The sequence below is a fragment of the Grampus griseus genome, assembly GCF_964374135.1.
Source record: "Grampus griseus genome assembly, chromosome: X".
NCBI lineage: Eukaryota > Metazoa > Chordata > Mammalia > Artiodactyla > Delphinidae > Grampus > Grampus griseus.
In genome coordinates this window covers 91,907,865-91,920,614 of record NC_138999.1, presented here as the reverse complement: position 1 = coordinate 91,920,614, position 12,750 = coordinate 91,907,865, and the positions used below count along the sequence as shown (strand labels likewise).

The window sequence follows — 12,750 nt, the reverse complement described above, 5'->3', positions numbered from 1 at the left end:
AAGGTATGTGGAACACTCTTCATCAATGAAGGCACATATACCACCTTTACCAGCCGGAATAAATTCAACAGCTACATCATTTTATAAAACCACAGTTGTAAGAGCCACTGTTTCTGCTACAATTGAGTCCAGACAGTTAGCCATGATCAGATACGTGCTTGGTTAACATTTTCCCAGATTGGGTAAAAACAAACAAACAAACAAACAAAAAAACTCATTAACTTCATAGAATATACATCTCTCTGAAATCTAAAAAAAAATTACAGGTTATACATAGACAATGAGGAATCTGTGTAAATTCATAGAAATAAGTGGGTTCATTATCAAAAGAAAGAATGAAAATAATAATAAACTACATATTCAATATAAAAAGTTAGTAAGCAATACAATAGTGTTTCTCAAACTTTGTGGTCCCAGGACCCCTTTACAGTCTTAAAAATTACTGAAGACCTCAAAAAGCTTTTGTTTATGTGGGTAATATTTATCATATTTACCATACTATAAAGTAAAACTAAGAAATTAAAATATTCATTAATTCCTTTAAAACAACAATAATAAACCTGTTAATGTATAATAAAAAGGTATATTTTTGAAAAATGACTATATTTTCCAAAACCAAAAATGTAGTGGAAAGAGTGGCATTGTTTTACATTTTTGCAAATCTCTTCAGTGTCTATCTTAGTAGAAGACAACTGGATAAATCATATTTTCTTTGGCATTTATTCAGTCTGTTTCAATGTCACATGACATGTACCCTCTGGAAAACTCCACTCTATACTTCTGAGAGAATGAGAGTAAAAAAAGATAAATAAAGCCTTAATATTATTATTATGAAAATACTTTTAACATTGCAAATCCCCTGAAAAGATCTTGGGGAAACACCTAGGGGTCCTTGGACCGTACAGTGAAAACCACTGCAAAAGAATAAATCTAAGGAATATAGAAAGGAATATAAAGATTAAAAACTGAAACTAATGAATTAGAAAACAGTATAACTGGCAAATCCAATTCCCTGGAAAAATTAATAAAAAGGTAAAACTTTAATAAGTGCAACCATGAAGAAAGCAAACAAAAAAATAATGCTTGGAATGTGATCAACTATTAACATAGAGAAAATCATCTTAAAGATTACTATATATAATTATATATCACTAAATGTGAAACTATCAGTGAAATAGATAATCTTCTAGAAAAATATGAATTACCAATATTGTTGCCCTAAGGAACAGAAGAACACTGGAACAGGTCAATAACCATGCAAGAAAATGAAAAAGTTCACAAATAATGACCTCCCAAAATTGCACCAGGTTTATATGGTTTTTAACAATTTTCATTTTAATAATTTTCAAAGAATAGCTCTTTCTCTTAACTATAAGTTGTTCTAGAGCACAATAAAATATAGAAATTATACCAATTCATTTTATAAACTTAGATAAATCCTGAAAAATTCTGACAGAAATAGTACGAAAGAGAAAACTATAAACCCAAAACATTTATGATGGCAAAAATCCTAAATCAAATACCTGCAAATCCAATGTAGCAGTATGCCAAATTACATCATGATCAAGTAGAGTCCTAAACCTCTTGTCTTGTTCAGGAGGAGAATATTATAAATTCTAAATAATTCTGGAGCTTGACATAAAATGTAAGTTCAAATGATTTTGTTAAAACATTAAAGAGAATAAAAATATAATATATTACATCTAAAGCACTAGAAGAAAAAAATTTTTAATCCTGTGAAAGCAAAAAAAATAGTTAAAAAAAATAAAGCATGGCATACACTAAACAAAGCAGGACTGCAAGAACAGGTATAATCATTAATTACATTAAATTTAATTGGATTAAATTCATCTCTTGAAAGAAAAAGAATTGGTTTGGGTCAAAAAGCAAAATCTTGGCTGTAGAAAGAAACCTAAAACAAAATGGAAATAAAGTGATGAACAAAGATACATACACTAGGCTAGTGGTTATCAAAGTGTGGCCTTTGCACCAGTAGCATCAATGTGTTAGAAATGTAAACTCTAGGGCTTCCCTGGTGGGGCAGAGGCCCGCGTACCGCAAAAAAAAAAAAAAAGAAATGTAAACTCTAGGGCAGATGTACTGAATCAGAAACTGGTGATGGGGTGCAGCAATCTGAATTTTAAAACACTTTTGAGGCGATATGGATGCCCAGTCATGTTTGAAAATCACTGCCCTAAATGCTAACTAAAAGACAGTGGAAGTGGTAAACAGTACTATCAAAATATACAAAATATAATTTGAGGCAAAAAGGGACTAAGAGGGACTTCCCTGGCGGTCCAGTGGTTAAAACTCTGTGCTTCCACGGCAAGGGGCATGAGTTCCATTCCTGGTGGGGGAACTAAGATGCCCCATGCGGTGCTGTGCCGCCAAAAAAAAGGGGGACTAAGAGATACATTCTATATTGATAGAGTAAAATCGACCAAGGTATTAACAAGCTATGAAACTTTACACATTACAGCAACATCTAAAACTTAGATGTTGAGAAATGAACAAAACCACCAACATAAAGAGAAGCCAATATTCCTCTCAAAGGAATGGGCAAATAAAATAGATTATAAAATAAGGATATGGAATACTTTAATTTAAAAACTTCATATAATAAGTAACTTCATGTCTAATAAGTAAGCTTTTTCTAAACTTTTGGGGGTAAAGAGGAACTCAAATTTAAAATCAGAAAATATGAGTAAGGAGTAATAATGAAATTTCTATACTTCAAAACCTGGGGGATACAGCCAAAGCAGTACTCATGGGAAACTTCAGAACTGTTAAAGCTTTTGGAAGAAATAAACAAGGAAATAAATGAACCAAGCACTGGACTCAAGAAGGTAGAACCCCTCCCTCCCCCGCCAAAAAAAGAACAAAGGAAGTAAAAAGAATTAAAGAGGACAGCAAAAATAAAGTAGAAACATCTCCCCAATATAGACTTGCGGTACGCAGGCCTCTCACTGTTGTGGCCTCTCCCGTTGCGGAGCACAGGCTCTGGACGCATAGGCTCAGCGGCCATGGCTCACGGGCCCAGCTGCTCTGCGGCATGTGGGATCTTCCCGGACCGGGGCACGAACCTGTGTCCCCTGCATCGGCAGGCGGACTCCCAACCACTGCGCCACCAGGGAAGCCCTAAAAGTCTTTTGTTAGTTTTGAATACCAAGAAAGTAGACAAACTTCTGGCAAGGCTGACCATAAAAAAGGGTGAAGACACAAACATTAGGAATGCATCAGGGGATGTAACTGACAAGACAGAGATTTAAAAATGTAGACTACTGGGCTTCCCTGGTGGGGAAGCCCACCAGGGAGTGCTTTTTTAATGCTTTTAACGCACTAAAAGCATTATTGGTTTTACCACTTTTTCAAAAAACTGAAAAGGAATCATTCTCCCAATTCCCAATCCCGGCCCAAGGTCCCAGGTTCAAATCGTTTTAGGGGTAAAATCTACCAAACTTTCAATGAACACATGATTTCTGCTAAGTACAGAAAAACAGGTAACTCATCCTACTAGGTTAATATTAATTAACCTGATATCAAAATCGAACTGAAATAGTACTCTCCTAAAAAATAACAAAACTTATGGACCAAATTCACTTGAATATACAAATATAACAATAACAAGCATGACCAAGTAGAAACAAAAGTGGTTCAACATTAGAAAATCCAGGAATGTAATTTATTTCATTCATTCCTTTATTCAATGAACCTGTATTGGATGTCTACTATGTTCCAGACATTGTTCTGGGTATAGGAGAAACAGGCCACAGCAGTGAGGGAGAAAAAAAAAAGAGTGCTTGCCCTCCTGGATCTTACAAACTAGTGGGAGAAGAAAGAAAAGAAAATAATTTCAGTGTGTTACCACTTCTATGAAAGGCATTTGCACGGTGATGTAATAACAACAAATGCGGAAGGAATGCATATTTTAGAGAGCCCTTTTCTAATATATTTTATATATCTGAGTTGAAACCTGAGGATGGGAAGGAACTTTCCAGAAAGAGGAAAAAGCAGGAGCAAAGTACCTGAGGGCAGGACAGACCTTGGAGGTTTAAAGATTTAAAAGGCGGCTGGCGTGGCCAAAACAAAATGGCGGAGGAGAGCGGTTAGAAAGGCGCGTAAGGGCACCTTGTAGGTCAGGTCTCCGCAAACTGCGGCCCTCAGGCCAAATCCAGGCTGCTGCCCGGTTTTGTTAATAAAGTTCTAGTTTTAACACAACCAAACCCATGTAATTACATATTTTCTGTGGCTGCTTTCCATAAACAATGGCAAAGTTTAACAGCTACAGCAGAGACCATAGGTCTCGCAAAGACAAAAAGATTTACTATCCGGCTTTTTACAGACAGTTTGCCAACCGCCGTAGCACCACGTGGACCTGGGTAGGTCTAGATTTTCTTGCAGTGCGGAGCTACTGTAATGATTTAGGCAGGAGAGTGGCACAGTCTAACTTCCTTTTTACTTTATTTTACTTCTTTGGCTGCGCCCTCAGCTTTGCGGGATCTTAGCTCCTCCACTAAGGATCGAACCCTGGCCGCCAGCACTGGAAGCGCGGAGTCCTAACTCGGACTGCCAGGGAATTCCCCTAACTTCCCTTTTAAACCGCTGCCTCTGAGATCGTATTGGTACCTTTAGAATAGGATATTGAACGAGGAGAGGGAGCCTTTTGGGGTTCTTGAAATGCTCTATATCTTGATCTAGGAGGGTGGTTACACAGATATATATATAGATAGCTGTATTTTTAAGACTCTTCTATTTTACTGTGTACACACTACACCTAATAGAAAAGTTTTAAAAGCACAAAATCGCACCACAAAACTAAGAGGAACAGAGTGGGAGAAAATAATTTGCAAAATACGGCAGACAAAACTTAATACCCATTAGCAAAGAAATCCTACAAATTAATTAGAAAAAGTCAAAACATATAATTTAAAATAATAGTACAGGGAATTGGGCACTGTCTTATATATGTTAGTGGTAATGTAAATTAGCACAACCTTTTAAGAAGCTGCTTTGTCAATATCCATTTAATTAAAAAAGTCAAATAGTCTTTAACCCAGCAATTTCAGTTCTAGGAAGCCAACCATTCAACAGAAATACTTGCACATAGTTAACAAATACAGGTATATCTTAATGATGCTCAGCACTGGATTTAAAACTGAAAAACCAATAACTGCCTAAAATTATAAATTACCCATTAATGTGGGCATGGTTATTAAAATCATGGTACATCCATACTATGGAAAAGTGTATAAAAAGATGTACGTTAAAGATGTTTGAGAGAAGTGGAAATAACAAATCATGCAATGTAATATAATTCATTTTTCCCCATCTTAAGAGAAAAGTTGAAGGCATACGAGAAGGCAAAAAGGGTCTCTTACTCCACCCATTTTATTATTAAAAATTTCAAACATACAGCAAACCTGAGAAGAACACCAATATACCCACTTCTATATTTTGTCATCAACACTTTACTGTACTTGGGTCTTACACTTTTTTTTTTTTTTTTGCGGTACGCGGGCCTCTCACTGTAGTACTATCATTCCCCTTATTCCATCTCTTACAGATAAAAATATATTTTAGAGCATTTGCTGATGACGGACGAGCTAGCATTATCAGGTTAACTTCCTACTTCTGAAACAGAAGAACTGAACTTCTCAGGTTAGTATTGTTCGTGGTAAGTAATAAGAAACATAAAAATGAGAATTCCAAGCTTTCCCACAAAATCACACATTCAAAAAACAACATTTACATAACTGCCACACTCAAAGGTATAGAAAATGGCGTTTCATTAAATGTGAATTATTAAGGAATAAATCACGGAACATCCTTTTTTGAACGACAGTTAAAACAGGCAAAACCACAAATATTTACAACGCTTATGCCGAATTCAAATCTATACACTTTCCAACCAACACAGAAAGTACTACTTCCATGACTGGAATGGGACTAAAACTAGGATGAATTCCACTGTAGTCAAACGTATAACGAACACATGAGGAATACTGACTGCAACATCACTACGTTCGTCAGATTAAATTTAAGATGTATTCGGACATTTCCTGAATGACCACTTTTACAATCAAAGCAAGACGCGAGCTGGAACCCCGTCACCCATCAAAGCTTGTCTCTTACCACTCCCGGCTTATAATTAACAATACCAAAGCACCTTCGTTTCCTTTCCCATTAAAGCAAGCTCCCGAAAACCTTAACCCCTCCGTCGTTCCCTCCAATTACTTACCGTTAAAATTGTGCTCTTCAGGTCGCTTGTTGCTTAACCAGATATCTCCATATGGATCTTCGTTATTCCACAGGGCCAGGTAATGGCTCTTTCCGCCTCTTAACGGCCTCTCCGGGATTTCCCGGTGCGCTCTATTTCTGAAGGGAATTTCTAAAGAAATAGAGTCCAGGGGCTCCCCACAGTGGACGTTATCTATGCACAGGATCCCCTGGCCTAATCTTTTCTCGTTGTAAATACACGAGACTCTGGAAATTTTCACTTCTATGCCAACTTTGAGAATATTTTTATATACGAGAAAATTCAGCCTGGGGTCCAGGTAGCACTTCTCACGGAACACCCCGTCCGAGATCGTCACATCATAGCAATAAAGCGGAGGTTTATGTTCCATGTCGCGTGGCTCACCCTCTAACAGGTACCTCTGGACGGCCAAAACAGCGACAGGCACCACCTCCGACGGGGTGCTACACCGGCGAGGTGAGTTCGTTATTTGCTCAAGAACGTTTTGGATCCAGGACCTGCGCCTTGGGGCACCGACCCTTTGGTTCACACTTCTCTGGACCTCAGCCTCATTTCCCTCAGGGTTCGGCAGATAGAGCCCAGAATGTGACGGGCCTTCCTGCGGCTGACCTAACTCACCAGACATGGCGGGGTGACTGCGTACCCTCTTCGCTCCCAAAACCTAACTTCCCCCGTCAGAGGCTGAGAGAATGAGAGCGCGCGCTTGCGCGACGGTTGCTCTCTGCCCGGGCTGACTGGTAAAGCTCCGCCCAGTCGAGGAGCTACGAAGCCTATAGGAGGGCGTGCGTCAGCTCTCTGGCTCCGCCCCTCGCTCTGCACGTGTCAGCTCTCTGGCTCCGCTCCTCGCTCTGCACGTTTCTGTCTCCCCGCACTGTTACTAGTCAGTCACTTCCGGGCATACGTACTGGGTCGTCCAACCTAGTGCCCGCCCATTTGCCAGGATAGAAGCGGGAAAAGCGTTGGTCGCCATGGTTTCCAAAACAAAGTAGCAAGAGGGAGGGGGAGGAGGCCTCGTGGCTCTTCTGGAAAGGAGGGTGCAGAGAGGCAAGAAAAGAGAATGTGGCTGGAAGCGGGAGGCAAGTAGTCATAGCTCAGGAGTTCCAGGCTTTTGGCCTTGGGCCAGCCACAGAAGGTAAATTAGAGTTTGATATACGTGAATGTGATAATATGGGTCTCCTGTAGTATGAACAAAACTAGATAATGTATGCACAGCCTTCTGGACAGTTCCTAGCACAAAAAGTCCTCCATAAACATTAGTTGTTATTGTTATTAGCATTCGCGTAATTGTAGTGGCTCACTGAGTGCAGGGTGGGTTAAATCGTGATTAAATGCAAATGAAGCCATAAAATTATAGAACTGGCTTGGTGGAGAGCTGCCTTTAGATTACACTTCTTAAAATATACTTATGGGGCTTCCCTGGTGGCGCAGTGGTTGAGAGTCCACCTGCCGATGCAGGGTGACACGGGTTCGTGCCCCGGTACGGGAAGATCCCACATGCCGCGGAGTGGCTGGGCCCGTGAGCCATGGCCGCTGAGCCTGCTCGTCCGGAGCCTATGCTCCGCAATGGGAGAGGCCACAACAGGGAGAGGCCCGCATACCACAAAAACAAACAAACAAACAAAAAATATATATATATACTTATGTTTTATACAATACCTGGCTTAACATACAGGTAGGATATAGAATTTCAGAAGCTGCATTTCTAAACTACAAGGATTGTATACGGAATGAATGTAATGTGAAAAAGCTGATAAGAATAGTCAGAATTAAAAATAAAACATTTATTCCATGTACCCAGATGTGCCAGTATACAAAGAACATAGTAATTGTCCTAAGAATACTTTTCAAAGATAGAAACAGTCGTGTTTTGATTATATTAATCTCCCTTGGCTGTTCTTTTCATCATTCATTATTCACTATTTATGAAGTCCCTACCATGAGGCAGGCACTGTTCTAGGCCATTATGGATAACAGTAGTCAGGCTCCTTTACTCAAGCTTCTTCTCACTGCCATTATTAATATTTAACTAATTCACTAATTCTACATATATTTCTTGAGTGTCTGCTCTAGGCCTGGTACACTCTTGCTTTGGAAACCAAAAAACATGTTAAGGGGAAAGGGAGGGGAGGGGGCAGGAGTTAATATTTTATATACAATACGATTAGGGAAGGGTTCTCTATTAAGAGATTGAATAGAGCAGAGTTCTGCAGGAAGTGAGGGAGTGTGTGGACTTCTTGGGAAAGGACACTTAAATCAGAGGGAACAGCAAGAATATGTTCCGTGAGACAGAAGCATGCTTGATATTTTAAAGGAAATGCAAAAAGCCAGTTGACTGGAGTGGAGACGTGAGAGGAAGAGTGGTAGGAGATAAAGTCAGAGAGGTAGAAGGGCCCTTTAGGCTTTCCTCTGTTTTGAGCAGAAGAGTGACCTAACACTTCAGCTTGAGCCCCACTTCCTTCATGAAGCCTCCCATAATCAATTTATTCTAGAATGATCTTTCTCTTATCTGTATCACCTTGTATGTATCACTCATTTAACATTTATCATTTAATACCTTGTAATTAAAAACAAAACTTCTAATGTATGTAGCTCATCTCCCTAACTTAGGGTTTCTCAACCTGGACACTGTTGACATTTAGGGTCAGAAAATTATTTGTTGTGAGAATGTCTTGTGCACTGGAGGATGTTTAGAAACATTCCTGGCCACTACCCCCTAGATACCTGTAGCACTACTCTTCCCTCCCAGTTGTAACAACCAAAAATATCTCTAGACATGACAAATGTCCCCTGGGGGGCAAAATCACCCCTTGTTAGGAGCCACTAGTTTAGCTAGACTATAAGCCTTTTGAGAGTAGAAATTGATTTTTTCTTTATTGTTTCCTATAGTTCTTTCACTATTGCTATAAGTAAAAGGCATTCAAATATTTTAAATAAATGAAACATGTAATTCCCACTACCTCTCCACCAAAGGGAATATATATGTGTGCCTCTCTGTAAACAAATATAATAAACAAAAATCCAAACTTACAAAACACAAAATAAGTAAGCTCCCCGAGTGTAGGTACTTTGTTATGTTCGCTGCTGCATCTCCAGTGCAAAAATCAGTATTCCAGCAGATAGCATGTGCTCAATAGTAATTGTTGAATGAATAAATGAAATTATGGGGTTTTATTGGATTTACTGCAGGAGCCATTAAATATCAGCCATCTCTATTGTTTATCCAAGAAGAACTGGTTTTAAATCTTTCAAATCCATTCCATCAGCACCCCCTAAACTATATACTCAGTGGAATTTATACATAATAGTATTGTATCATCATATTCTGAGTCTATCTAATTCATAAAAGATGAATATTGGCAATGGTGCTCAGTAGTTGAATAATTACTGAAATTGGGAAGAAATAGCACCCATGTTTGTTTTTACAATACCACACACAATAAAGATATACACTAACTATGAGAACACAGTTGAAGTCTTTTGTATTGTTCTACTGACAATCTGCTGATAGTGCATCTCCCTGAGAATTAAGGTGTCTACTTGAATAGTTATCACACCTATGTATGAATGTTCTCTGAAGGCATTATAAGCACCTGTTTTGGGATTAATTACACAATAATAGAATAAGACTTTTAGAGCCAATAATAGGTATCATTTAGGTTATTGAGTTTTTCTCTCCCCTGAGATCTGGACAATTTGTTTTAGTGCCCTCCAAAGCTTAAAATAGTAAAAGCAGGTGCTACACTACTTTTATTTCATGAAACGGTGATGTTCTGAGATATTCAAAACACTTCAAATACAACATGAAATTTATTTTGGTAGTCCATTAAATTTGGTGCAGATTATCTGCCACATCGATTTTCCTCATCTTTAAAATTGGACTAATGAAAGTATTCACAGTAGTTGAAAAATTAAGTTAGTTCATATAGATAAAGTGCTTAAAACTGTGTTTGGCACATACTAAGAGTTCAGTAAATGCTAGCAATTGTTATTATTATTCTAAAAAGAAGATACAGGCATAACATAAGATCATAGAATTCTAGAACTACAGGAGCCATTATATACCCACTAACTAGTTCAGTGTTCTTCATACTGTGGGTGGTGAGACATTAATGATGTCATGAAGTCAATTTATTGGGTTACAACCAGCAACTAAAAATATGAAAAAGTTTAGAACAGAAAATGTCAGAGTACCTCACACATACATAGTAATCGTAAAGATCGCTTCATAAAATTTTTATTTTAGATTTGTTGGTATGTATATGTGTATACTGCATCATGATGTAAAATGTTTTTCTTACTATAGATTGTGACCAGAAAATTTTAAAACACGACTGCCATAATTCAACCCTCTTTTACTACAGTGAAGGAACTGAGGCCCAGAAAACGGGACTCTTGTGACCAAGATCACACAGTGGTAAGTGACAGAGCATCAGAACTATTAGCCAAGACTCCTGCTTATTAAGCCAATGTCCTTTCCACGACATAAGGTTGCACAGATCCTGGATTATCCCCCTGATATATCAGTTTTTTATTGAATAATCTTGTTTTGGTTATTTTTATTTGAATAATCTTGGTTGATCTTCTCATTCATTTAACTGTTCTTTCATTTATTTGCCTTGGGTAGACAAATCAGCATCATTCTCTGGCCAAGTGCATTGGGCATTGGAGGTACACTTGTAGGTTCATCAAATTCATAAGATTATAACAGTATGAGTAGAGATGTGGGGGAGGAGGAAAAACAAGTGTCATGACTAGTTGGTGCTAAAAGGATGTGGAGAGTTCAGATGCTATCTCAAAGAGTATTTAGGTAAGCTCTCCAAACATCACCACGGTAACAAAAGAGGGCCCCAGAGTGGCTGCCTGGCAACCAGAGCACTACAGCCTTCAGCATAATGCTGCCCTTTTCCAACATCTTTCCCTTTTAATGCTGCTTTTGATGATTTTATTAACTAAATTGCCTCTATATACAAGGATGTATCTGCACAGCTTATAATACTCCCTACCTCATTGGAATCAAGGATGTTCCTATGTTACCTTTCTATCAGATGGCAAATCTGTTTTGATTTACTTGTTGAATGTACTTAAACAGAAGTCTCTAACACAGGCTCACCATAACAATGGTTCCAGACTCCTTTTGCCCCTCAGTATCTCAAACAAATGTTCCTATTTGTCTGCATTCCTTTGCTTATCCTGAGCACATATTAGATGCACGATAAATGATTGCTGCTGTCCTCCCTTCTCTTCTGTTCATTCAAATCCTACTATTTTCCATGAATATCTCAGTGTGTTAGCTTTTCTTCTGAGTCTCAATATTATATATCTGTAAGAGAGTTGGATTTTAGAATATGGATTTGATCATTTTCTTTTTTTAAAATATTTATTTATTTGGTTGCGCCAGCTGTTAGTTGCGGCTCGAAGGCTCCTTAGTTGCAGCAGGTGGGCTCCTTAGTTGCGGCATGTGAACTCTTAGTTGCGGCATGCACGTGGGATCTAGTTCCCTGACCAGCGATCAAACCCTGGCCCCCTGCATTGGGAGCGCGGAGTCTTAACCACTGAGCCACAAGGGAAGTCCCTGATTTGATCATTTTCAATTTATTAGGTCTCTGTTTCTCTGATTATTAGATGAAGGGGGACTGACTGTAAACTCTCAGTATTCTACAGATTAATTTATTCCCATTTGTCTTCATTGGTCATGCTAGCATCATATATCTAGCATGCTTCAATGTTTACATTCCTCCTCTCAAGAATTTCTGTTTGTTGAAATGTGTGGCTACAATTTGATGACATTTTGGAAATCCAAACACCAGTGTTTATGCTGGGTTGCCTTACATGAAATAGAACTGGGTCAGAAAGTTGGTTCTCAGTAGGCTATTTATCTAAAGATGTTTGTGTTAGTTTATTATTAAAATAACAGCTTTATTGGAATATAACTCACAAAACACACAATTCATTCATTGAAACTGGAGAATTTGATTGCTTACGTATACTCAAAGAGTTGTACATCCATGGCCACAATCTAATTTTAGTACATTCTATCATGCCATAAAGGAACTCTATACATATTAGCAGCTACACCCAATTCCAGCTCCCTGCCCCAGCCACCAGGAACCAGTTATCTACTTTCTGTCACTATGGATTTGCCTATTCTAGACATTTCATATGAATGGAAACATACATTGTGTCTGAGTACTTTCATTTAGCATAATGGTTTCAAGTTTCATCCATGTTGTAGCATACTTCATTTATTTTTTTGTTTGCTGAATAATATTTCATTTTATGGATATACCACATTATGTGCATCAGTTCATCAACTGATGGACATTTGGGTTGTGTTCACCTTTTGCTACTATGAATAGGCTGCTATGATATTAGTGTATGAGATTTTGTGTGGACATATGTTTTCAAACCTCTGGTATAGATACCTAGGACTGAAATTGCTGGCTTATATGGCAATTCTATGTTTAACTTCTTGAGGAACTGTCAAACTGTATTCC

General features: G+C 38.3%; 1 protein-coding gene across 1 annotated transcript in view; it reads right to left on the bottom strand.

Moving 5' to 3' along the window:
• RADX (RPA1 related single stranded DNA binding protein, X-linked) overlaps window positions 1-6,881 on the bottom strand; it is a gene marked incomplete at its 5' end in the record, with an annotated part of 62,538 nt that extends 55,657 nt beyond the window's left edge. The window contains one exon of the mRNA XM_082681332.1: window positions 6,239-6,881. Coding sequence (XP_082537458.1) covers window positions 6,239-6,881 — 643 coding nt within the window. The remainder of the gene's footprint in view (window positions 1-6,238) is intronic.
• Window positions 6,882-12,750: the final 5,869 nt, after the last annotated feature.